Genomic DNA, 26,648 nt, shown 5'->3' on the forward strand with positions numbered 1-26,648 from the left:
TTCTTTTGACTGTATCTCGCCTGTGCCGTTCTCAATGTTATTATTCCTAGAGCATCGAGTTAGCATCGAGTCTTCCCCTAATATTCAATGGCCAGAGGGGCATGAAGCCGCGGCATCGGCCTGGCGGAGGAGGGGCTAGGGAGCAGTCCGCGGTGGGGCAGAGGCCAGCAGTTCCTGTCTAAGCCGACCGGGCAGCGATTGACAGCGGCCACGGCGCCGGACAGGACGCTGGGAGCTGGGGACGTACCTGGACACTTCGCTGGAGCGGCGAGCAGTGGAGGAGAGGCAGGCTGGAGGTTGACGATGTCCGCGATGTCGCTGGGCGGGCGGGCTTCCCTTATTATGTGCCGCCCGCCCGCCGAAGGTTAGCTTAGGTAAGCAGCTCCGTCCCGCCGCCCTGGCTCGCGTTAATTATTCTCCGCTCACGTGGGAGGCACATGACGCCGGCACATGACCCAACACTACCACTACATATAAGATATACACATATATATACAGATACAGATATAGATATACATAGAGATATATACATATGATATATATATACAGATACATAGCTATAGATAGATGCAGATAGAGGATGGAGATAGATACACGTAGAGACGGCCGGTGTACTCCCGCCGGAAAACCCCCTGGCCTCGGATTCTCTCCACCAAGCAAAAGACTGAAACCAGAAGCCGAAAAAGAAAAATGATATCATCAGCAGTTGCTACGACATGGGTCCGCCTTCCATTGCCTTCTCTTTCTTTGACTAATATCATTTGAGTCATTTATTCATCTCCCGTATCCTAAGTCTAGCCGAGCAAGAAAGAAGCTTCCCTCGTTTCTTTTTTCCCCGGTCGAGAATTTTTTGTTTTTCCTTTTCCTTTTCTTTATGCCTGGTTTTTTTACGTTTGCTTTCAACTCTTCGCGCCGTTTAGCCGAGGATAAACCGGTTTGGTCAAGGGTGGCTGCTGTATAGGTCGGGGGGTGGGTAAAGACTCACGTACCACTGCGTGTTGGGGTGTGCTCCGACTGGCTAGACGATCTATTTACATTCGGCGGTAGTATAAGTTAGGTAGACGGTGGTGGTTGCGGTGCTGACGCAGATGGCTTCACCTCATCACACGGTTGGGGAAGTGATCGTATCGTCCTGCATCTGGGGAAAGTCTAGTCTCTCTTCCGGAGAAATAAATATCGGGCAACTAGTGAGGTGCACGGAGGTCCGTCGGCAGATTCAATCCATTTACCGAAGATAAGACGTTCAATTACAGGGAAAAGGAAAATAAAAAGAAACAAATATCTCGTATCAAATACATGGTGAAGAAGGGGACATGACATGGTTACATTTAAGAGGTGGTTAGGAGCCGGGGAGCCGAAGCCGAAGCCGGCCGTGACGATGGAATGACAACATTAAGGGTTTTATTTTGTGAAGCGACGAAGAGAGTAAGCAATAGGGAAGCAGGACAAAAGAAAGAAAGAAAAAAAGAAGCAAAAAAGGAATCCCCTCCTCCATTTCCATATTTCGCAGTCCCAGATGATAAAGAAAAGAAGTCAGAGTGGTAAGGGGAATAATGACAAATGAAACCACGACGATCTTTAATTCTAATTACCGGAGATAAGAAAGATAACAAAACAACCAACCAGCCCATTTTCATTCAACGGTCAGGGCTCGTCTGGTTATCTTCGTCTCGTCTCATCCTATCTTCATCCCTTGCTTTATTTATCCGTGTGTGTTCGTTTGCTCGTTCGTGTTTAGAAAGGTCGGAACCCAGTAGGCTGAGGCGTTATTCCATTCGTCTGTCCACCGAACATCGAGGGCGCTCCTCCTCCCATCGAACCGCTGGGACCTTGAGTCAACATCAGCCTCGATCCGCCCAGAATAGGCGTGTTGTCTTCTTCCTTCTGCTGTGTGGCTTCCTTGGCCTTGCGCTCCTCGTTATCCTTCTTCAACATCTCGATGGTCTGGACTTGCTGACTGAGCATGTTGATCATGTATGGCATCGTGAAGTCGTGTAGGCCGTGGCGCCAGGACATCTCCAGAACCACGTCAGGGCGGATGAGCTCGTAGCAGGCGTAAAGCATGCCAACGTAGCATTCGCGGCTGCCAATGTCGACGAACTATATATAATTCATTAGTATACGTAGCATATTTAGGTGATAGACAGTTACTCACGTAGCGCAACAACTCCTCGACAACCTCGGGCTTTCCGGAAATAGCTGCAGTCTCAATAGCATCCTTGAACAGCTTATCCTGCTTGGATAGCGCAATAGACTTCTCCCATCTCTTGTTCTTGCGGTAGATGTTGGCAGCAATCTGTCTGAAGAACACAAGCTCATGCTTCTCCAGCCTCTGTGCCAGCTCGACAGGGTCATAGTTGTCATGGTTCTCAACCGAGTCACGGAGCGTCTTGTGGTCTTCCTCCTCGATCAAGAGGTCGTTAATGGCATTATTAACAGCACGCTTGTTCTGTGGCTGCACGTTAAGTAGGAACGGCTTGATCAGCGGGATGTTGTCCGATTTCTCAAACATGCGGACAACTCGGTTGACGTCGATACGGGCAGTGAGGACTTGGAGCAGATCAGTCAACAAAAGTGGCTGCTCTTGTAGGTAAAAGTTCAAAGCGCGGTAGTAGATCTCGAGATTGGCAACTTTGACGACGATGTCCTTGAAAGAGTGGTGCTCCCATGAGTCGGCGGCACGCTCCATCATTGCCAGAGCAGCGTTGTCCCATTCGTCGTAGTGGCAGTACAGGAATACAAGCTCCGGCCAGAGGTTGGCATCCTCGCACGCACGGATCATCTTGGGGATATTGATTCGGGTCCAGAACAGCTTGAGATGTTCCATCACGCGGTCGGGGTGGTATTTCGACAGAGCAATGCCTAGTTCAGTGAACATGCCCATATGGGCTCTCTCAAGGCCAAGACCAGCCTCGAGCAAAGCAATGAGCTCGTCAAAGTAGCCATTGCGCTCATACTGGCGGACCAAGTCTTGCAACTCCTCTGCATGCACAATGAGGTTCAAACCGCAAATCTGAGCAAGGCGGAATTCCTTCTTAGCAACACAGGCAGCGTTGACTTCTTTCCAGACCTTGACGCTATTGCCCTTACGAGCACACTCAACAGCAGCTTGGTAATCCTCGAGGTGGACAAGAGTAGTAGCAAGTTTCGCCCAGTTGGAAATGCTGGTAAAGAAAATCTTAGCAGCCTGGTGGTAGCCTTCGGCGTATGCTTTGTCACCAGATGCTTCGACATCAGCAACGTTGATTCCGCGAAGGAAGTCGTCAAGTTCGGAAAGCTTATCGAGTCTGGCAAAGCTGAAAGCCATGGCAGTATCCACAGCAGGCTCTCGGAGCGTCTTGCGAGCCATCTTGAGGTACTCAACCAGGTCCTCATCCTTGCCGGCGTGAGTTGCGGTTTCAATAACCTCGTTGTAGTTCGAAGGATCACCGGCACGGATATAGGAAGCAATAGAGTCGGAAATGCGAAGACCGTCCAATTGAGCCTTGGCGACCTTGCTCCATACCTCGGGAAGCTCAACACGTTCAGCATAATCTTGTGCGCGGTCGATGCTGACAATATGTTCGACAAGGACGTTGGTGGCAGCTGGGTGGTTCTCAACCTTCTTGTAGATCTCGAATGCCTCCTCGTACAGGCCAACAGACAGACACATGCCCGCAATCTCATCGGCGTTGAACTCGGTAAGTTTATGGATGTAATCCATCAACTTACTCTTGTCAGCCTTGGCCGCAGTCAGCATCAACAAGTTCTGCAAGCTGCTGTTATCGCTGAATGGAGATGGCTCCAAGATGATCTTCTCTAAGAGTTCAATAAGCTCAGTTGGGAGATCAGCTTCAAGGAATGCCTTGACTGCTACAGACACCTTGTCGGGCTCAGACGACTCTGGAACTGCAGTGGCGATAACCTGGTCAACAAGGGATCGTCGATGAATGTTGTTTCCATTCAAGACGAAAGCCCAGATCTCACTGTCGGCTCGCTCAAGCAGATATCTGGCTTGAGCACGATACATCGAGTTCTCGTTGGTGATGTTGATGAGCTCAAGGTCATTCTGACCCTTGCGGTATGCAATGTAGGCAAGGTTAGGATCACGTTTCTCGCAGTACTTTCCGACAGTGAGAGTATCGTAAAGGTCGTTCTCCTTGAGGAATTTCTCGGGGTTGTTGTTGCTGTCAATGTAGATCTTGGCCAGAGCATTGTAGACCGCCTGCTGCTGGTTGCCGGTGCTGAGTGTATTCTCAAGGAAGGGGAGAAGAATCTTCAATCGGTTCCTCTTCTCAACCTCGCCAACAAGCTCATCAATAGGGATGGAGGCTGGGTCAACAGTGGTAAGGAGGTTCTTGATAATGGACTCATCACAGTCAACATCAAGGAGCCCACCGACAACGGCAGGGGTTCTGGATGGGTTCACCCTCTGCACGTAAACCTCGATGGAGGAATACTGCTGGTTCTGGTAGAGGTACAGAACAAGGTCGTGAACAAAGTTAAATCGATCGCAGACGGTGATCAAAGGCAACTGCTCAGTAAGCTTGGCCTCCTTGAGGAAATTCTTGACTTTCTCGGGGTTGTAGTGGTTGCTGTCACGGCAGATACGCTCCACTTCGGTCATCTGGCCCATACGGGTAGCGGCCTCGATGTATTTGAAGTGAACATCAGCATCTTCACTCAGGTTCACGATGCTACCAAGGTAGTAGTAGAGACCCTCAGCGGTGCGATACTTCTCGAGTAGTTGGATGAGGTTAGTAGGGCCCAATAGATCAGAGAACTTGGTGGCGATCTGAACAACTGCTTGGAGGTTTTGGCGAAGGTTAGATTGAAGCATCTCGTTCAGGCATTCCAAGGACTGCTCAACAGAAAGGCGGCCGAAGAACTCCATCAGCCATTCAGGGCTCAACTTGTCAGTACGGACGATGTTCCGCATGATCACAGCAGAGTCGTCGGTGTTTTCAAGAGCACGTTGGAAGAGTCCTGCGTTCTCACAAAGTTGCGAGATTCTAGCCCTGTCGTAATGGGTGAACATCTCGTTACCGAGAATGGCATCAGCAACCTGGGGCGCGTTGACGAGGTTCATTTCCAAAAGTCTGGTTTGAAGTTTGGCATGCTCTGGCTTGTTATCCTTAAGGGCATCCAACAAGAACGCAGTAGCCTGTTGAATCATGTTTTGCGAGACGAAGACATCGACAACTCGGTCAAGATCAACAAGGGCACCGCTGTCATCATTGGCAAGTTGTCCAGCGAATTCAGCACACTTCTCAGGGTTGACTCGGACAATATGTTGTAAGAGCTGAACATAGTCGGGCTGATAGCCAACTTGCTTAGAGTAAGCCAGGATCTTGTCAAATTGACCCGTCTCGGCGAAACCAGCAACGACCTTGTGGGGAACATTGGCCTTCAGGTAAATGTTCAATGCAATGTTCATATCATGTGGTCGTACAATATCACCCAACTCTTCGGAGCATTCCAGCTTGTCTTCGCTGAGCCACTTCTCAAGGAGATGTTTTCGGTTTTGTTGCAGCACAGGTCGGGTAAGTTCAACACTCTCGTATACATTCAGGGACCCCTTATCTAGTAACATTCCAAAGTATTGGAGAATGACAGACATGCCCTGGCCCGTCTGGGAGACAGCCTTGAGGCGGTTGATGGTGTCTGTAGTTCGCAAGAACCCGCGAGGCGAGTTGGCAGCAATTTTGGCAGCCTCGCCATAGTTTCCTTGAGAAAGTAGCTGCTCAAATTGTCTTTGGAGGAGATTATCTGCACCTGGAAGGCCGGCTTTGGATGCAAGTTTGACTGCCAGAGACGTGTTTGCTGGGTTTTCAAGGAGGTATGGGATGATGGTGCTCTCGTCCACGCTGACTGAGAGCACCTGGCCCTTGCGGTTGACACCAACAATACCGGTAGACTCGGTGTTTGGTGTGGTCACAAAGATGGTTTCGCTGGAAATTCTGTTCATGAAGATACAGGTGCCGGTCTCAAGATCGTAGAGGTGGATAAATCCGAACTTGGTGACGAGATAGACGACATCGTATTTCTCAGAGACCTGCATAGCAACTGGGAAATCGTTGGTGGCCTCCTGTGGGAAGTATACCTCGACGGCCTTCTTCTGGAACTTAGGGTTAGGCTCTTGGTGGTCGATTTCCGCAATCTGTAGCTTAGCACCAGTTGCGGTCCTCACGGCGAAGGTGAAGAGCTTGTGTGGCAAGGGCGATCCGTCGACCTTGATAGTAGCAAAGGCCGCAGCGTGACCTTCAATATGTTGCGATATACCTCGCTCAACCGAGTGCAGCTGCATTGTTCCTACTATTCGCCCTTGCTGTTGGCTGATACCAACGACTACCATCCATTTCTCCTCCTCATTAACTCGGTAGCTTATGATTTGGCAGTTCTGGATTCCAATTGATTAGTCTTCTTTCTGTTAACGCCAAAAAGTAGTCATTCAACACCTACCGCCAGGTTCGTAATCCTGTCGAACATCTTAAGGGGCGCGTGCTGGGTGGCGTCAAAGACATTCCAGTGGTAAACCGAAGATTCAGTGACCAAGCCAATGCTTGTCTCACTGTACCACTTCCAAAACACGACATCTTCAGTCATCACCGCGGACTTGAGTTTCTGCTTTGCTTGGAGGTCAAAGACCTGGATGGTCTTGCCTTGGGCTTTGAGGGCGATGATGTTCTTGTTCCAGTGCATGATAGCACTATCGGCGTTGATTGGGCGCCGGATGACCTCATTGTTATTTTTAAGATTGACTATGATAACTTGCGTCTTATCTTCATCGTTGACTTTTTGTCGTATGCAGACGAAATTATCGGATTCTAAAGTCTACGCCACACCAACACATCATGATTAGCAATTGCCGGCATAAGGCGGAAAGGCAGTAACGCAACGAGACGCTGGAATATCACACTTACACATGAATTAAAGCCGATAGATGCAGGCTAGATAGAACAGAGGCAACCAGGCAAGGGGGCCCAGAGCAATTAGCTACCATTCCAATTTCACATATAACTTCCCCACACTCCTTCGAGCTACTCTGGCGCTCGATATGAGCCCGAGACGCGCGGTATCGAGGGCAACATCACGCTGCAGACCTCGTCGACTCGTAGTGATAAGGAATGGGGGAAGCCTCGCTCGCGTGGAGAGTGATTGCGTACCACAATATCAACATTCGTTAACTACATCACCACAAAAACCGATTAGTAAAATGTAACTCCCACGCCGCCCAACGCAGCCATCCAGAAGATCGAGACATACCTGTAAAAGCTCCGTAAACTGAATAGGAAGAGGAGCCATGATTTCGTAATGGCCGTCAAGGCAGCGACCTCATCCAACCAAACCAGGAGCGCCAGCTATGCCGAAGAGAGGAAAAGGAAGGGTGGAACAGCGACCGGGCAACGAAAAGAACTAGTGGAAAGGGAAAATAGGAGTGAGACGAAGAGAAAGAGTGCTCTCGTAGATGCTATCTGGATCGCAGCGGTTGATTAAAGGCAAAGAGACAAGGAGAAGGCAATAATAAACAAGCTTCAGGAGGTTTGCTGGCCAGATAATAGAGACAGTCACGTGGTGTTCCCTTAGTAAGCTCAGCCTCGTATCAGGCACGAAGAACAGTAACAGTGAAGGAGAAGTGAGAGACTGGAGAGAGAGTAGATAGATAGAGGGAGAAGAGAGGTAAGAAACTGTGAAGTGCTGGTGAAGAGATGGTGAAGTACGGGGTATCCGGTGAAGGGTTGCCTTCAACGTTTCGGTCTTTGTTAGTGACGGCGAGAACAGTGAAGCCTGACAACCTAGGTATGCACCAATTGTTCTTTCACTTCGGAGTACTCAGTGTAGAGTACCCATAGGCAGGAAGAAGCTGCTATATACTTATTCTGCTCCGTCGACTTGTTCCGGATGGGAGTTCCTTGTCTGTAGAATTCACTGTTTGCATACGGGAAGTAGATATCTCATTCATACTCTACAAAGCACATCTAAGACACGATCAAGGCAACAGGTTGAATCAATGTCTATAACCCTCGCTATTCCGTATACACATTTAACTAATCAACCTCGAGCTGTTCTAACTCTCTCGCCTGTTCTAATGATGCTGCCTGTTCTATAGAGACGGCGAATGTCGACCCCACGTGACCTTAAAAATGCACATAAATTTCGACTTTATTTTTTCTCTTCTTTTCTCTTTCTCTTTTTCTTCTCCATGAACAACGCAAATAATCACATTCCACCAAAATGTTCTGCGAAAGTTCCTTCGGGAATTCATGATGCTAGGACGTTCAAGTAACATGACTATGTTTCTTGAGGAATGGAGAAGGAAAACAAGATTCGGTCTTGGGTGCAGTGTCATCCAATTTATGGATGGGATTGCAATGATTGAAACTACAATTATCGCTTTACGCGCCACTATTATCATTATGGAAACAGCTCTTGAAGACGTCAAGGTAAAGGTGAAGAGATTTTCATGGGTATTATTAGTTCAAATTACAAAATATATCTATCTTGGTTATACAAATGGCCCGACTTTGTCCATGATCGCCCGAGTGAAACCAGAAAATCGTTGCAAACAAGGGGTATCCCGTAATTCCCTGCGTTTCCTTTATTCCATAACTAAGCCGTAAGCCGTTTCGTCCTCTGGTTCGGTCGAAACGGAAAGCGAGAAACAATCATTGTTCGTTCATGGTGCGAGTTTCCGCCCGATGTTTCCGAAGCAAACACAGCTGCAGAAGAGCACGCTGGCAATCCACGTTCCAACTGCGAGCTGGCCCTGGGAAAGGTTCATGCCTGCAATGCCGCTCTTGAACACGGTGTCGTTCATTGTGGTGGACGCGCTGGTCGCGTCGTCGGGGGAGAAGACTATGCCGGGGTTCATTTCAAGTAGAGCCATCATGCCCGTCAGCCCAATGGCGGTGGAGAGAACGAAGCCAGATTTGGAGCGGTCGATGAGGTACCATAGGAACGGGTTGACGAGGGCGAGGGTTAGAGAGACCTGAGTCGTGGATTGCCATGGTAGTTTTCGCTAGGCGAACGCATGTTAGAGTCACGAATCCTTGATAGGAAAAGGAGAGGAGAAAGAACTTACAATTGCAAACGCAACTCCCACAAAGGCCCCGATACTGCGCACCATCGGGTTCCAGCCTGCTCCGCTGTTCCCCCCCTTGACTGGCTTCACGCCCATAACGTCTTCCCACATAACATCGAACCAGGGCAGTAGATTCCCCAGCGCAACTCCCGCCATACCCCAAAAGACCAGATAGTGCCACCACACCAGTCCAAAGTTTATAGCCTCCACTCTGACGGGGATATGAAGAGGTAACAACCTCGCCATCTGCGGACTATCGTGTAAATGCATAATAATGACGCCGTATATCACGCCAAAGACGAACAACAGCCCACTCTGTTGCAAGGTAGGCAATAAATAGCCACGAACAAGCCCATGCCTTCGACGAGGAGATGGTCGGCGTCCAGCTTCAGCCCTGGCCTGTCGTTGCCGTTCTTGCTCTAGCTTGTATAATTGTCTCTTCTGCTCATCGGTGAACCTGTGCCCGTTACCGTTCCCATTCTCCTTCCCATTCCCATTCTCATAAATCGTCGGTTCTCGCAGGCTGGGCGTCTGCGCACCAGTCCCCCACGGCGTAGCTCCAGGAATATCCCTCTCTTCACGACTCCCGTCAAACGCGGTAGGCGAGTAAATCCCCAGCAGCGTCGAGGAGGTCAGGTTTATATCGGACCGTGTTCGACTAGACGGTAACAGCCCATCTTTGTCCTTTCCGGTCACGCTGCCGTTTCCAGCAAACATCTCCTTGATCGTCTCTTCTGGCATCGGGGACGGGGGAGCCGTCGATTCGGCAGAAGGAAGCTCAAATGGTTTCCTCGCGCGCGGCCGTAGAACCCGACCTTCTTGCTCCATGTCTGCTGCTTCCGTATCAATTTCAATTTCAGTGTGTGTCTGTCAACGGCAGTCGTTAGCTGTGGCCACCCAAGGTTCTCTCAGTCTGTTAACAGTGAATTCGAAGCAAGGTAGGGGGGCGGCGAAAAAACTCCAGGCCCAAATCACATCAGAGTTCCGTATTTGCATACAGTCATGTGCAGCCAGGGGTAGCAAAAAAAAGAAGATTTACCAGATCTGCCGTAGCGGAGGTTTAACTTACAGCGAGACAGCTGAGTGTCAGGACGAGTAAGAAACAGGCTGTTAAACAGGAGACTTAAGGACCAGGTTAAAGAATTAAGGAGTAGAAGTAGAAGTAGAAGCAGAAGCAGGAGTAGAAGAGTATACAAGTGTGTATGTGTTTATATTTTTGTTTTCGGGAAGTCGCTGTCACATGCTCTATCAAGTCACGACCTCCTTTTTCCTCGACGCCACGCTCGCACAGCTTCTTCTTTGCTATATCACGAAGAAGAGGATGCTTGCCACCAGGATGTGGGAGTCCGGCCGAGATGCGTGTCGGACGGGCAGGAGTATGGAGACGTCGACTGCGGTGAGGCGAGAAAGGCCGTCAGCTATACATCCAGCTTCAGACATACGACGGAAAGTAGAGTATACATCCAGCTTTAGATAACGACGTGGCAGATGAAGGATGCTATGCTGTTTGATCGCAGGGAAGAGAGCGTGTAGATATCCCTGTGCGTACAGGAACTTGCTCGGAGTGGACTGGCTGGGATATATGCATATTGCTTTAACAATATCCTGCTTTATATGGAGTACATGAGCTGTAGAAGTACGAGTAGAGTAGAAAGTAAGACGACGGAATGATTATTTATGCCGTATCCTTCTCTCGCCTATTCCCTCCCTATAATACTACAGAATATAAATGTACAATCAGACCCCAGCCCAAACCCAAGCCAACAATGACCTACATATCCTGACCAGAACGGACGAGCCACGACACGGTGGATAGAATATATGAAGAGAGAGCAAAGGTCTCTAATTCCCAATCCCAAGGCCCGCCCATATTTCCAATCCCAATGCCTAGACCTCTCGTCTAACCCTGAGCCATAATCTCGTCGCCGTCCTTGTCTACATGTTCACGATCACGTCCACGTCCGCGCTCGTCTGCATACCCGTTTGTGTCTGGCGTATCAGCTGCGGCAGCCAGGGCGGTGGCAACGACATCTTCCTCTGTCGAATCATCGGAGTCGTGGTGGCCGTTTATCGAGGCTGGGAAGGTCTTGTCATCGGCAGCAGCAGTGATGGCGGATGGCGCGGCAATGGCTCCAGATCTGGGTTCATGATCTGGGTCTGGAAGAGGAGAAACGGAGAGATGTGATTCACCCTCTCCTTCAGCATCTTCATCGCCGTCACCGTCATCGGCCCCCTCGCCACCATCGGCACTAGCATCGCCCAGTATATCTTTGTCGATATCGTCTAGTCCGCCATCCTCGTCATCGTGGTCGTGGTCATGGTCATGGTCATGCTCCCCGATATCTTTCATATGCACGTCGCCCCTGGATGGTGAGCTAGGTAAGCCTAGCTCAGATCCAGCCGCACTCGTACCAGCAGCACTCGCTTCCTGCTTGATAGCCAGCGTCTTGTTAGTAGCTGCATCAGTCTTTGCTGCAGCCGCAGCCGCAGTGGCAGCCTTTGATCTCCCTCCACGACTTTTCCTACCCCCCTCACCGGCCGGTTTGCGTTCAGGTAGCGGCTTGCGGCGAATATACTGCCTCTTACCAGTCGGCGTAGGTGCAGCGAGTCGGTTAGGGTCCGGCGTCGACAGCTTATCAGCATTAGATTTGCGATCTCTTCTGCCTCCCCTGCCGCTCTTAGGGGGCGGAGGAGCGGCGGGCTCAGCTTCTTCCTCTTCGCCCATACCGCCGTTGGCGCTCGCGTTCCCTAGCCCGAGGTTATAGTCGTTTGATAGCCCATTCGGCCCAATGTCCTTATCCCCCGAGGCGATGGCCTGCCAGTCCCATCGATGCATGCGTCGGGCCACCTTCTTCAGTACGGAGAGGTAGTAGCTCCCTGACTCGCCATAGTCTTCCTGCTGAGCGTTTGGGTTCAGACATAGGCCGCCTTTACCCCAGGAGTGGTCGTCGTCAGTGTCGTAGTCCGCCGGGAGACATTGAAGGAGTCGACCGGCACGGATGAGACGGGATCCCTGTTCTCTGAGATGGCGAGCTTTGCTGTATTCCTCTGCACGGCGTTGGGCAAGGATGTAGTCTACGCGTTGCCGGCGGTTCTGCTCTATAGCTAGTTGGTGTTGCGTTAGCGGTCGAGGGCGGCGAGAAGATGATGGTGTCTGTCCTGGTGCGGGCGAGCCAGCGCCAAATTGGTGGAGGACGGGATGGCTAGAGCCAGGAGGTGCGGGTGAGGAAGCGTCGGGAGTTTGGTCCATTTTGGTTTTCAGGACAATACGGGTTCGTCCAGCGTTGGTCGCTGAGCGAGTGGCAGATGAGTCTCGTTTGCGTTTATTCCGTGATCTCAAGCTTTGGACTGGAGTATGTAGCTCTTCGTCTTCGTCGTCGCCTGGTGCTGGACGTTTTTGATTAAGAGGCGTGAAGAAGCTCGACTGTTTCTCTCGACCTGGGAACAGGGGTTAGCTTCGACCCGACGATGAGAGGCGGCATTGGGTACACTCACCAGTATGAGAAGGAGTGCCGCTCGTAGGGATATCGGCAGACATCTGGTCATCACTCATCACATTGTCTATAACATGTTAGCATCATGATCGCAGTTTAGCTAAAGGAGGTACGACTCACCCTTCTTAACCCGCTTGCTTCGAGAGACGATATCGTCGTCATCAAGTATTCCTATACACCAAGTTAACACAATCCTAAACCACTCCATGCATTAGATATAACATACTCTTGCGTTCCTTTTGCTTCTCCTCTCCATACAGAATCTCATCCTGGGTATCGACATTCTCCGCATCGGCTTCTTCCTCCGTCAAATCTTCCAGCTGAGGAATCTTCAACGGCGAGCCTTCGGTGCCCTCGCCAACCACCCCAGGGCCAAAGGGGTTATTCAGTGCCGCTTCATCAGAGAAATCACTCTCTAGATAAAACCACATCAGCCACAGGAACGCCGTGGCACGACTCTTACTACTCAACGTGGCACGCATGACCAGGTCGAAGAAGTCGTGCGGCGAATGGAAGTGAATTTCCGATATTTTAGGTGCGTATTGAGTTAGTACGAATATGAGGTTGACGGGATTGGTGCGCGGGACTGGAGTCTCCTTTAGTTTCTCGATGGTATTAGGTTGTTCGGTATCTTCGGAAGCACCCTTGAGGATCGATTTGAGACGAGGTGCGTCTTGGAGCTGCTTGTATGCGCTGGAATCCTGGTGGGCCTGGAGTGAAGGGATGGAGTGGTATGTTCGTAGCTGTGCGCGCATTTCAGGGAAGACTAGTTATAATATTAGCACTGATAGAATAAAGATGGGGCATGAGACTCACAGTTAAGGGTGGTATTCATCCTCCCAAAATTAACCAGTAGACAGACCATGGCCATGTTGATAGCCGCAGGTTTGTCACTGATCAATTTATCCTTCAACACCTTGCTGGTCTTGCTACTCTTCGCCATGGCGTCGATATATACATCCGCAAAGCTCAGTCCACCCTTCCCATCCGAAAGCCGAGTGAATACAGGCGTAGTATCCTCGAACACCATCCGTAAAAAGCGATGTTGGATATCCCTTCGCCAGAGCGGAATACCGTCGTCTTTCTTGAGATGGCGGATCTTGTTGCCGGAGTAGACGCTGCCAATTGTGCCGTTTGCCTGTCGACGAGTACCAACAGTTGCGTTGGCTGTCGAGTTGTTATGTGCAGCGTTTGCAGCGTCTTGCTGGTCGCGATCCTCTGATGCATTGACGGCCGATGTAGCTCCTGTCTTTGAGCTGGCTGCCTCAGAAGCCGCACCCTTCTCGCTCCCTCCATCGGGTTTGCCATTCACCTGTTCCCGTCCATGCTCTTGTTCTTGCGTCTGGTCATGGCTATGCTGTTCTTTTTCTTTCCCGTCCGGACCAGGAGTACTGCTCTTCGGTGGCCAGTCTTCCCAGCTACCCGACTCTGTCCAAAACCCCTGTAGCGGATAGTTGGGGTCGTCTGTATAATGTCTCTGTCTTCCGCCCTTTGTTCCTGGCTCCGGCTCTGAGAGACGCTTCACACTTGTCCTCGGAAGCGGATATCGGGAGGCAGGAAGCGGAAAATCCTTCCTCGAGCCAGCGTAGTAGCCTCCATCAGGCTTGTCGAGATGTGTTTCCTTCTCGGGCTCAAACGCGCCTCTATCGTCGTCTGTCGTCGCTATCGACAATACCTCGGGCTGTGCTTGTAGTTTCGGCGTAGAACGAGACTCGATCTGCGACTCGACAGCTTTCGACGGAGCTCGTTCAGGTGTAGATGAAGATGCTGGAGCTGACGCCGACGCCGACGCTGATGCTGATGATGATGCTGCCGGCGCGGATACCGGTGCAGCTGCAGCCGGACTGGCCTGGCGAGACGGCGAATTGGTGCTCGCCATTGTACAGACAAGCAAGCTCAGCTCGACCTGAGCTTGGGACGTAGGAGAAGGAGAAAAGACGGTTAGCGAAGCACCTGAAAAGGCCAACGGGCGGTAAAGTTAACACTAGTCGAGTGCAGGCAGGATAGTAATCATTGTTCGTGCCAGCCTCGATCGTAAGCTGAAGTCGAGTCGGGCGAAGAGGGAGAGCAAGATGGAGAGCAGAAGGAAGAATGAACGAGGTTTGGAGGTGAAGGCGAAAAAAGTGCGCGCGGAAGTTTTGCACTGACTAGTGAAGCGAAGTTGGAAGGCTGGTCAGGAGGTTGTGCCCGTACCTTATCTCGAGTTGCATCCTGTCCATGGCGAGGTACCTGCGGGCCCTGCCAATTTACGCGTGGGAACGCGTACCTCGCCATACTATCTATGCGCCACCTGCACCTCATGCGTCTGTATACATACGCTCTGTACAGTCGAATAGGTAATTAATACTGTGAGATGCTATATTATAGACCCTCTTATGAATAAATACCCCGTAGATATCTTGCATCGCATCTCCTTATGCACTATTCACAGGGAAGCGCTAAGAAGAAGAACAACAACAATAATATGACTGAAGGGTTGCATTTTTATAGTAAATAATATTAATCTGCTGCTATTTCCATTCTATTCCATCTCATCCCATCCCATCTCAACCATGAGAGAAAACGACCAGCCAAACCGGGCCGGCAAAGGATAAAAAAAAAACTCCCCCCTCTATGAGAAGTCTTTTTTCAAAGTTCATTCCCTCTCGTCTAATTTATGGGAAATGACATGAATGATATGGAAGAGACAAAAAAGGATGATGACTTCGTATTTCTGCTCCCGGCCAGGGGGTGCGACGCAGTACGTTGACGCCGATGCGATGCGGAGGAACGTAACCGTCGCCTAGCCAGGCTTGTTGTAAAAGACGTAAAGAAAAAAGACATTATCGGGGCGGTGGCGTACATGTAGGAGGGTGTGTATAAACATGCTGGAAGGTTGTTAGAGGTAGGAGGTAAGTAGGGAGGTTGTTTGGTTGTTGGGTATCTCATAGACAAGCCATAGGCAGAAGCAGAAGCAGAAACAAAAACCCATCATGAAGCAGGCGAGCATGAAACATAAGAAGAAAAGGAAAAAACAACATGAGAGACAAAAAAAGAAACACTCCACAATCAACGCTAGTCTATATGATCTTCATGCAAGTTCCGATTCCCCGATTCCCGATTTTTATTTTTCTTCCCTTCCTCTCTTTCCCTTATCCGTTGTGGGTTGATGGCTCTCGAAAAAAACGACGAGGATAAGGAAAGAAAAGAGACAAAAAAATGAGAACAAGACAAGACAATGCAGAGAATGCAAAGGCCCAAACGACACCACCACAATGCAGGTATGCAGGTAATGTTTTCTGGACAGTTGCAATGCGTTCGTAGGAAGGAAATGTGACAGAACCTAATCAGCCCACCCGGGACTCAGCCTGCACTCAAAAGACGACTCGAGTTAAGTCGAGTCTGATCATTGTGCGTGTCTGTGGAGGAGTGTTCATGCGTGTAAGAAAGAAAATCATGTCGAGATAAGCGCATACTTCTGTTTTTCTGTTTTTCTTTTTTTTTTTTTCTTGATGGACGAAATGGAATGAGGATGTTGGGAGGGAAAAAACAAAGGAAAATAAGATAGGAAATAAAAGAAAAGAAGAAACGAAAAGGAAGGGATATAATAAAAGGAAGAGAAATTCGTAGCAGATCATCACAAAAAGCCTCTCCCTCTCGTTGTTTATCCTATCCTCTTCACTCCTTTTTCCCCTCAATGAAACAGAAAGTCACTTTTCAGTCGTGAGAATTCGAGATCGAATTTGAAAACCGTTGTAAAGCAAGCTGGACAAGCAGATTGTGATTTTATCAAACCATCTGCAGGTGTTGTGTTCCGTAGTGGAATAATTTACCACCAGGATGAAGGGCCAGTGGGACCGGATGGGTTGCCATAGCTTCCACCTCCGTAACCACCGCCACCACCATATGGAGCAGCACCGCCGCCGTAGTTACCTAGTAGACAATATTAATACAATTCTGCATAATGAAGGAAGAGAAGAATAAGGAATTCTTACCACTACCACCGTAGCTTGGGGGAGCAGCGTAGTTGCCACCACCACCGAAGGCAGGGGGACCACCGCCCATTCCACCACCCATGCGACGCATATCACGGTTAGCACCAGTAGAACCACGGCCACGGCCGCGGCCACCACGACCACCACCAAATCCGGCACCCTCGCGAGCAATGTTCTCCAAGAAAGATGGAACTTCCTGGTGGGCCTCCTTGAGTAATTCGATGAGGTCACGGACAACACCGCGGTTTCCACGGTTGAAGAAAGCAGTGGAGATACCAGTGTTTCCGGCACGACCGGTACGACCAATACGATGAACGTAGTCATCGATGTCAGTGGGGAGATCGTAGTTGACGACGTGAGTGACGTTGGGGATATCGAGACCACGAGCAGCAACAGCGGTAGCAACGAGGATTGGGCATCGACCGTTGCGGAAGTATTCGAGGGCACGCTCACGCTCACGCTGGGTACGGTCACCGTGAATAGCGGTGGCAGGGAAGTGCTGGTTGATCAGGAACTCGGAGAGAGAATCAGCCATACGCTTGGTCTCGACGAAAATAAGGGTGAGACCAGCGCCATGGGTGTGCAGGATATCAAGTAGGACGGAGCGTTTGTCACCATCCTCGACATATTCGACCTTCTGGGTAATGTTCTCGGAAGTGGAACCAACACGACCAACGGAAAGGAAGACGTAGTCCTTCAAGAAATCACGGGCGAGCATCTGGATGTCACGGGGGAAAGTGGCTGAAAACATGAGGGTTTGACGGCCAGCAACTGGTGGCATGTCTTCACCTTCAACAATACGACGAATTTGAGGCTCGAAACCCATGTCAAGCATACGATCAGCCTCGTCAAGAACAAGGTACTTGATGTTGCAGAGAGAGATACGTCCACGCTCGATGAGATCGACGAGACGACCTGGAGTAGCAACGAGAAGATCACAGCCACGTTCAATCTGGCGGAGCTGAGAACCGATATCGGCACCTCCGTAGACGACACATGGGCGGACCCAAGAGCGGTAGGCGAACTTTCTGGCCTCGTCGTAGATCTGAGAGACCAACTCACGGGTGGGAGCGAGGATGAGGGAAGTAGGGTATGCCTTGCGTTGACGGCCGTAGCTGAACTGACCGCCCTGTTGGGTGGGAGCAGCGGAGGGACCGTTCTGGAATGCCTGTGAGAGAATGGGGAACAAGAAGCCACCGGTCTTTCCGGAACCAGTCTGGGCACAAGCCATCAAGTCACGGCCTCCCATGACAATTGGGATAGAATACTTCTGCACGGGGGTAGGAACCTTGTAAGAGGCAAGCTTGATGTTAGAAATCAAATGATCGTCCAATGGGGGGTTCGTAAACGTGGAAACGGGTTCGGGGACGTTTTGGCCGGATGCCTCGACGGGGATATCATCGTAGTTGGCGAAGTTGATACCGGTCTGCTGCTTGCTGGGATCGTTGGGGACGCCGAAGAGTTCACGTTCGATACGGGCGTTTGCGGGACCTGGAACGTGTTTACCATCACGCCACTGACCATCACCAGAGCCTCGGGCGGCGCCGGAGCCACCACCGCCATAGTTGTTTCCTCCGCCTTGTTGACCTCCTTGGTGACCTGGGTGACCGTAAGCATGTGGATCGAAAGCACGACGGGAACCAGCGGGTTGACCCCAGCCAGAATTACCATTCACGGCCGGTCCGCCACGGGGAGCGAAGTCGCCAGCACCCCAACCAGGAGCGTTATTAGGACCAGCTCTATTTCTTCCACGAGTTAGTAAAAGAGGTTGAGATAAAAGTCTTTTCAAAGGATCAGGGAAATACACACCCAGGAGCCCAGGCGCTGGCGTTCATGCCAGCTGGGCGACCGTTTTGTGGTCCGGGGGCGGGAGCGTGTCCGTCCATAGCTTCGACAGGAGCAGGGCCGGGGGCAGGATCAGCGGCGGCAGCTTGACGAGCTTGACCACGGAGATGGGGAGGGATGTATGCGGAGCGTCCAGCAGCGTTGGGCGCGTGCTGGGAGTCGTTGAGGGACAAGTTTCCAATCTTGATATTATCAGCCATATTAAAATCTAGAGGGCAACAGTTAGCCAAGTGAGGTCTAACACACTCCACGCAGGAACACACAAAGAGAATCACTCACTGGTTTGAAATATCAGATAGTCCGGTGTTGATAGTTGATTACAGGGCGCGGCAGGGTTTCGTGGAGGTCGTTACGAGGAAAAAAGCAAACTGAGATTTAACAGCACAAAAAAATAAAATAAAAAAGAAGAGGACTGAGATTTTATCTAAACAGCAGCAGAGAAGACCTTGAACACGAGATTAAAAGGACGTCTCTCTCTTATTTGCGCGTTGTGTTGTGTGGGATGTGTGTTGTGTGTTTTCTGTGCAGGCGATAAAACAAGCGGCGAAACACAGGTCGAGGCGGTGTAATTAAAGTAGATTGTAGTGTAGGGATAGCAGCTGAAAGCCCTTCAAGCCTTACTTTTTCTCTAAAACCAAAGAGAAAAACAAGACCAGGAAAACAGATGAGAAGAAGAAAAACAACAGACTGAGTGTTGGTGGGAGGAGTGAGTGATGGGAGGAAGAAGAAGTTGAGGTCGGAGGAGGCGAGAAGGGAAGAATATTTTTTTTTTAACCAAGAAAAAAGAAGAAAGAGAGAAGGCTTGGCATCACTTGGCTTGGCGCGTGCGGAAGAGTTTTCCCCGCTTAATAAGCAGTATCCATCTTACATGACGAGACAACGGAGGATCTGGTTGGTCAGTCGACGTTACAGATCCACTACGATGGTATACTGTGACAGTACAGCTGACTCAGCCTCGCCCCCACGCCACATCCATATATAGAGATATAGAGATATAGATATAGAGATAGAAGATATAGAGAGATATAGAGATAGAGATATAGACTTAAGATAGAGATATAGATAGAGAGATAGACTGGAGATGGAGTAGAGTAGTCGTAGTCTGAGGTTGGTGACAGATCAGTATGACTGTGGCTGATCTGTCATTCAGGGGTAAGGCGCCCGATAGGACGAGGCTAGGAGCGAATAGAAGAGAGTAGCTAGGTTGCCGGATGCATAGTATCTGTATTCAGCTATACACCCCGGCCAGTCATCATATAGAACAGATACGCCCAAAATGTACAAAACTAGAGGCAAGGAGAAGACCACCCAACAGTAATGGTATACGCAAGAGTGAAACAAAAGAAGACAAAAGAAGCCAGTCGTTAGAATCCCGTACTAGTTTCCCTCCAGAAGGCTAGGCCGCCGTAATCGCAGACGCTGTCCATCCACATTATCGACGTCAGACACTGCTTTACCCCTTCCCACGTCGATAGGCCCTTCATCCGCACCGTCTGGTCGAACCGAGCTGCAAACCACTCGCTGTCAGGCATCCCTCTCGACGCTATGCCGCCCATCACGATGATCCACAGATATATACACGACACTCTCTCCTCCTCTTCCAGGCCTAGTCTGTCCAGGCTCTCTCGCCCGTAGTCCCATGGCCATTCCCCGCATTCGGCCACCCAGCCGTGCCCGTCGCCGCCGTCCACGGCGATCAGGGCGTTGATCAGCAGCGAGACCAGTCTCTTGAACGGCCTGTTTGCTGCTGGTAGAGGGAAGATGACCAGCATGCTGTACACCATCGCTGCGAGACGGCAGGCTTCGTATAGTCTGTAAGTAGCGACGTAGTCGTCTGGGAATTCGTAGGAAGGAGGTAGCGAGACGAGGTTATATTGGATGTAGTTGCGGCGGTCGGCGATGACGGAGAGTTCGAGGTTGGGGAGTAGACCTTGGGTCTGTAGGTCGACGACGATGTTGTACTCGCGCATGTTTTGGAGGATGACTTGAAGGTTTGGAGGGATGGGAGAGAGGGGGTTTGTGGGGATGGAATTTTGCATGGGGCGGGTGCTGAGGAGGAGGTGTAGAGTGTTGGTGGATGAGGAAGAGGAAGAGTCGTCCGGTGCGTTGGTGGTTGGGGTGTTACCATTTCCGTTGGCGTTGTTGCTTGTGGTAGGGTTGAGAGAAGGCCAGTTGGGTGTTTGACCATAGGCAGTCTCCCTGAAGATGGGTACGAATGGCAGACGAGGTTTGGCGAGATATTTCGTCGACAGCATAACGCCAGATCTAGAGAAACAGTCAGCATATGCATCCATGGTATATTGAAATCGTCGGGAAACGGGAAACATACGTAGATAACGTCTCGGCCAAGCCGGGCATCTTCAACGCCTTCAACCCTCCTCTCGTCTCGATAATTGCCATCAACCCTTTAACATGGTGGTCGTTCAACGACAACCCGCCGTAGACATCCAGCCATTGTAGATTCCTCAAGGGAGCCTTGGGGGACGGATCCGATACCGTCCAGCCCGAATAATCTATCCGGTTAAAGGCCATACACAGCACGGCGAGAACGACTTCATCCGAAAACGCCTGAGACGGATCCTTCATCATCTTATTCAGCTGCTTGATCGTCTCTGTTTCGCATACAATCTGCTCCAGCTTCTCCTCCCTCGTCTGAGGCACAACCTGTACGCTATCCAGACGCCGGCGCGTTTGCATATGGCCTGCAGCTCCGTACAGGAATGCGGTAAATAGCGCTGGGTTCGCCATGGCGCGAGGCAGCCATACTCCCGCCGCAGCTTCACGGTCCCAGCGCTGTCCTTCAGCGCCCAGCACCAGACCAGGCCATAGATCAAAGGCAGCGTACCGCATGAGCTTACTTATGGCCGACTCGTCAAGCATGGAGGGACACATTTGACCGGGATTCTCGAGCCAGTTGATAAGTTGGTTGAACGGACGGTTGACATTGTTGTTTCTATCCACGCTGGATCGCATGGGATCAGGTGTCCAAATATGTGGTGCTATCGCGCGACAGCCTGTCGGAGGCGGAGAGCCCTCAGAGTCACTGTCGTCGTCCTCGTAGGTTTTGGGTTGTATTATCTCCTCTACATCGGCATCTGCATCCCCTTCCACGCCGTTGGTGGCGCCGTTGGCAGCAACGCTGGTATGTATATCGCTATTGGGCTGAATGGCTGGAGGTCCCTGTGTCTGCATATGTGATATGCTGCTGACCATGGTCACGGCCTTGTGCACAGTCACTCCCATTCCCACCCTGCTGCCCAACGGTGTTTCGTCCTTGGCTCCCGCGGTCCAGGCCTTGAACGCCTGTCCACGACGACGAGAAGCAGCGACGGTCTTGCTGGCCTCAGCTCCGGTATACTGGCGTACTGCCAAACCGGGTCCGTTCCCGTTGCCGTTGCCGTTGCCGTTCCCGCTCCCAGCTGCGCTCCCGGATGGACCTCCCACGCCGGCATCCGCACCCCGTATCGCTCGGTGCTGCCTCCATATGTACTTGCTGGCGTGCGAGCGGATCAGCGTCCTGTTCTCAGTCTTTTGGTCTTCCGATATGGGATTCACGGTAACGAAGTGGAAGACATCTCCGTTTTTGTTGCCAGATCCGTCTTTCCCCGTAGCTCCGGCCGCGGTGGCCGCAGCGAGGGCACGACGTTCGGCGAGCTTCGACTTTTTCGATTTGGGCGGCATGATAGAAGATGTTGTGGGGAATTTGGTGGTTTCGTGTATTGATCAAGTGGAGCTATTCACAATGTCACCAATTCATTCTTCCAACGCTGTTTATTCATATGTGATATAAGAGATTACCTTGAACGCTAAGTCCTAGATGGGTGGGCGTGGATGTTCACGGTAAGAGATTGAGATAGATCAGGAGCGAAGAACATGGTATCCGCATATCATATTGCATATATATCTATCCTCTCGACCCGTTGCCCTGTCTCTGGGTGTGTAACGGGATTTTGTATCGTCTGCAGCAATGGTCCCTGTCCTGCCAGTCCGGAGGGACGGGTCTGGGCTGCTTAAAGGGAAAAAAAAGAGAGCGATGAAAAAGAAAAGCCGGCGGATTGAGCTAAAGTGCGCCAGCAACAGGCCCAGGTCGCACCTGGATGCGTTAGTCATATATCTATTCCGTCGTTAGCACACCTTTTTCCCGTTGCGTCCTGGGGGGCGGGAAGTGCAGCGAGCAGTGGCATCAGCAGCGGCAGCGGCAAGCATCCAGGACCAGAACAAGAGGAACACAACGACCAGCAACAGGATACAAGGGCCAGCTGCACGTCCCATCGTCCGCCAAGCTCTCTAAATCTCCATCCTGACCGAAAAAACAGAGGTGAAGAGACGGCTAGTGGGCGCAAAAAGCAAATACATGCCTCGAGTCTTTGCTTATCCTGCTCCGTTTTTGGCTTTTTCCCTCATCTGCCTCCGCCCTTTTGCCCTCCGACTCGGTGAGGATGATAGCGAGCTAGGTGTTTTGGAAGGTTGGCAAGGCAGTTGCAGACGCAGAGGGCAGACAGTCTATTGCAGCCAGGCGTAGACAACGCGGCAGAAGCAAACAACCAGCCAGCCCCAGTCGAGCTAACGTTCTCGTTGTAGTGAAGTCTTGCAGTGAGTCTGTGTGCGTAGTAATGTTAAGTCTCGTAGTAAAGTCTCGCAGTAATTGTAAGTGCGAGATTCTCCACAGCCGTTACATGGATCGCGCCGTCGATGGCAGCCAGGACAGGACAAGCTGTCGTCTGCTCGGCCGTGAGACACTGAAAACGAACGTCGTACGGCGTGCGGAAGGCTGTCTGTCAGCCACGGCGAAGCATCTCCTCGACAGCCCTCGACAGCCCTCGACAGCAAGTATCCCATCTCCTCCGTATGTCGACCCTCAGATCTCCACATCGCCGTCTTCTCGGCTCCCTACCGGCGCCCTCCTAGCGTAGACTGATATCCAAACTTTCCAGTGACAGATGGAGTGTAAACGAGTAGCCGGCGGTCGAATCGGATAGTTCCAGTGAGTGAAACCTCGCCGAGGCGAAACCTTCTGCATGCATAGATCCCTGAGCGACAAACGGGGGGGTTTTTATGCTATCAGACGCATCAACTTCTATTTCCGTGGATCTGTCGAGAGAAGAGTTTTCCCCGGTTGGCCCCAAGCACATCCCCTTCCGTGCGATGGATGGTGGAAGCACCTCGAGGGTTCGTTACAGGCGGCGTAGAGCGTCGGGCCAGTCTGTGATCGTCCTTTCATCAGCCATGGGGGCAAATGGTGAATGTTGTTGCATGCTGCATGTCTGCATGTCGTAGATCGCCTGCGCTTCTCGAGAACCAATCCGCCGTCCACTGAGCTTCAGGTCCCGGATGGTTGGATGTTGGAGATACAAGCATAGGAGTATACGGAGTAGCAGTTGGTGTCACTCGGGTGGTTATATCTATGCAACATTGGGGATTGTGCGAGGCTCGATGTCAGGAGTCAGGAGGTCTGGTTGTGGTGGTGCAAGGGGCGCTCGACGAGGCACAAAGTGATACCACAAATGATACCGCAGTCTATACTCGTACCTCGACCTCGACCTCGACCTCGACTCGAGCAGAGTCACTGTGCGCCATATACTTGTATAGCCTATCGTATAAGCCCCTTGTGGCTTAATACCCGACTTAGACTAGAGGTTGTCTCTAGTATTCAGCTGTCGCCATGGCATTCTATACGGCGCAACACCCATCGACGCTCGCTAACCTAGCCACGAACGGCTAGCATTCTATATCTCTTGGTGAAGCCAAAGGCATGGCAATTAATTATTATTATAGCAGATATTCTATAGGCTCTATATACTTATCTAAGTTAGCACGTGTGTTTCATACAGCCCGCGCAAAGGCAAGGGTGTACAGTTTATCCCACTCCCTGCATATAGAATCTAGATTCCAGACATCTTCAGTAGGGATAGGCTTATCTTTACCTCCTCTCAACAGGCCGACAGACGGATACTGCTTCCAGCCCGGACCGGCTTTTGGATCCTTCACAAAGTCTGCCCACAGCTTCTGCAGCCAGAGCTCGTTGGCTTGTTTGGGGTCACGGAGCCCCTGAGTGCCAAACACATAGCCAATCTCAGAGGTGTGGTATACCCCCAACTCTGGATACCCCGGGTGCCGCGCGGCAGTATCATTAAACAGATATTGCCATACAGGCACACCAAGAGCTGTGGAAGTTAGATTGGCGACAAGACCTGCAGGGCAGCGGAATGTTGCGTCCGTAAGGATCTGTGAGATGATTTGGTGTCCCGTCGAGAGGCCTGCTGTGGCCGGCGAGTCTGGTGCATATAATTCGGTGATCACCTTTGATACCTCGGGGGGTAATGCCAAACCCTCAATAAACGCAGTGACATTATCACCCGTGCCGTGAGCAAAGGTTGATCCGTCATCCAGATTCGAGCCTATAAGAATTGGAACTTTGGATGCCTTGCCAGCGGTGTATGCTGTTATGGGTGATGCGAGAGACGTGGCATTGTCTATCACGGGCGTCTTGAATGATAACCCGGTTTTCAACAGTATCTCTCGAAGGGTGTCGACGCTCGCAGCACGAACGCACTCTAGGATGGCGGCATCTGAAGCACCCGTGCAGTTGAGTTGCTCAACTACGCCAGTCCATGATGACGCCTCGCTGTTGGGGGGAGCTGGGGGGATCTGAAACAATGCAGAACCTGACTGGAGAATGGCCCCTCGAAAGGGTAATTCTGGGGTTGCCGTATTGATAAGATGTCCCACAGATACTGCACCAGCAGACTCGCCAGCAATTGTTACTGCATTTCAAAGAAATTTAGCGGGTTGCATACATAAACAAAGAAGTCAACTCGTTCATACCTTTATTTGGATCTCCGCCAAAGGCATGGATGTTTCGCTTGACCCAGTCAAGAGCCAGCCGCTGATCAAGTAGTCCAAGGTTCCGTTTGTCTACCGGAAGCTGCGGTGACCGAGGAAATCCAAACACTGCATTCGAAAGAGGTTAATCCATATTCCTTCGTCGGATGTACGGAATATGCCTGGTATCAAAACTCACAGTTCGTCCGGTAGTTTGCAGTAACCACAATGATGTCCTGGTTTGCAGCAAGGCTTGAGCCATTGTAGAGAGGAAGTGAACCGGCACCGAACCTATACGCGCCACCAAAAATCCAGAATAAGACTGGCTTACCCTCGCATTCACTACTGGGCCGATAGATATTCAGATATAAACAGTCCTCACTCTCGCCTGGAGGTGGAGGCGTGTTAAAGAGCGTCCTTTGGAACTCGCTGCCAGAAGACTTGTTGCCGAAATCTTGAATGCAGGCTGGAGGGCTCTCTATAACATGCTTGGGCTCTCCCCAAGGCAGAGGCTGCTCTGGAGGAGAGAATCGGAGATTCTTGACTGGTGGTTTGGCGAAGGGGATACCAAGAAACTGATGTACGGTTGACTCGGAGCCAGCTACGTGCACATTTCTACCGACAATAACACCGGAGTCAATGGTCACGGTAGGACTGGATATTTCGATATCGCGGCCCTTGAAGAGTTCATGAGGTGAAGAGGCTGTGGCTGAGATAAAGACGCCGCAAAGTGCGATGGTCTTTGGGAGAATACGCATATTGAGGTAGATTGTTGACAGTATTTGAGCATTGAAGTTGCTACTCAGAGAGCCTCCATATACTTATATATTTGTCATCATCTCAATGATTTTGTATTATATATAGGTACTTACGTGCTAGACAACCGTTACTCCATCGATCGGCGGTGAGGTTGGAAATCGAAGGATCTCAATGACCAGATCAGGTTTGACACGCCGCCCGTGGATACTTGGATATGGTGGCTGACTGAGGCGAAGGATCAGCTGAATGTGCCACGCGTATTTGCCTTGATCGACCCCAACGATGCAAATAGAATCAAGATCTCGAAGGATAGAAGAAGTCAATACACAGTAGGCTTTCTTGGGCCGTTTGGAAGTTCAGTGATGATTAACAGTGTAACCGATCGCTGTCCTACCACCAGCCATCACAAGCAAAAAACAGGTAATTTGGTGATCAGAGCACAGAGTATATAACGCTACGGACTTGTGTATACTTAAATGGGGATTTGCGTTCTGTTATGTACCTGAGAGAAGTAGGTATACAGAAAGGGTAAAATGTACAGCGGTCTGAATGGCAAACGAAGACAAGAGGGCTAAATATTAAAGCAGTTGCAGCAGAATATAAATCATATGAGAGCATGGTATACGGCGTCTACTATTTGCTGGTATCTGGCTTCAAGGGGACATTGCCCTTGTTATATCGTAATCGTCCAAA

At 50.8% G+C, this 26,648-nt stretch overlaps 6 protein-coding genes across 6 annotated transcripts; all 6 read right to left on the reverse strand.

Moving 5' to 3' along the window:
* Positions 1-1,734: 1,734 nt before the first annotated feature.
* GIQ15_04390 (uncharacterized protein) lies at positions 1,735-6,681 on the reverse strand (the record flags this gene model as incomplete). Its single annotated transcript, XM_033551807.1, has 4 exons — positions 1,735-2,100; positions 2,156-5,281; positions 5,432-6,379; positions 6,442-6,681. 4 exons carry the CDS (start codon positions 6,679-6,681, stop codon positions 1,735-1,737), a joined length of 4,680 nt encoding a protein of 1,559 aa, XP_033405537.1.
* Positions 6,682-8,656: 1,975 nt separating this feature from the next.
* On the reverse strand, positions 8,657-9,889 carry GIQ15_04391 (INSIG domain-containing protein; the record flags this gene model as incomplete). The annotated part of the gene is made up of 2 exons (XM_033551808.1): positions 8,657-8,998; positions 9,062-9,889. 2 exons carry the CDS (start codon positions 9,887-9,889, stop codon positions 8,657-8,659), a joined length of 1,170 nt encoding a protein of 389 aa, XP_033405538.1.
* Positions 9,890-10,961: 1,072 nt separating this feature from the next.
* Positions 10,962-14,434, reverse strand: GIQ15_04392 (putative INO80 chromatin remodeling complex (Ies1); the record flags this gene model as incomplete). Its single annotated transcript, XM_033551809.1, has 6 exons — positions 10,962-11,218; positions 11,474-12,499; positions 12,557-12,622; positions 12,676-12,726; positions 12,782-13,321; positions 13,372-14,434. 6 exons carry the CDS (start codon positions 14,432-14,434, stop codon positions 10,962-10,964), a joined length of 3,003 nt encoding a protein of 1,000 aa, XP_033405539.1.
* A 1,929-nt stretch (positions 14,435-16,363) lies between these two features.
* Positions 16,364-18,574, reverse strand: GIQ15_04393 (ATP-dependent RNA helicase DED1; the record flags this gene model as incomplete). The annotated part of the gene is made up of 3 exons (XM_033551810.1): positions 16,364-16,467; positions 16,530-18,268; positions 18,339-18,574. 3 exons carry the CDS (start codon positions 18,572-18,574, stop codon positions 16,364-16,366), a joined length of 2,079 nt encoding a protein of 692 aa, XP_033405540.1.
* A 1,164-nt stretch (positions 18,575-19,738) lies between these two features.
* Positions 19,739-22,055, reverse strand: GIQ15_04394 (uncharacterized protein; the record flags this gene model as incomplete). The annotated part of the gene is made up of 2 exons (XM_033551811.1): positions 19,739-20,639; positions 20,704-22,055. 2 exons carry the CDS (start codon positions 22,053-22,055, stop codon positions 19,739-19,741), a joined length of 2,253 nt encoding a protein of 750 aa, XP_033405541.1.
* Positions 22,056-24,197: 2,142 nt separating this feature from the next.
* Positions 24,198-25,954, reverse strand: GIQ15_04395 (Carboxylic ester hydrolase; the record flags this gene model as incomplete). The annotated part of the gene is made up of 3 exons (XM_033551812.1): positions 24,198-25,138; positions 25,200-25,325; positions 25,396-25,954. The coding sequence occupies 3 exons, from the start codon at positions 25,952-25,954 to the stop codon at positions 24,198-24,200; spliced, it is 1,626 nt and encodes a 541-aa protein (XP_033405542.1).
* Between the last annotated feature and the right edge of the window lie 694 nt (positions 25,955-26,648).

The sequence above is a fragment of the Arthroderma uncinatum genome (assembly GCF_011692745.1).
Source record: "Arthroderma uncinatum strain CBS 119779 chromosome Unknown scaffold3, whole genome shotgun sequence".
In the NCBI taxonomy this organism is placed as follows: domain Eukaryota; kingdom Fungi; phylum Ascomycota; class Eurotiomycetes; order Onygenales; family Arthrodermataceae; genus Arthroderma; species Arthroderma uncinatum.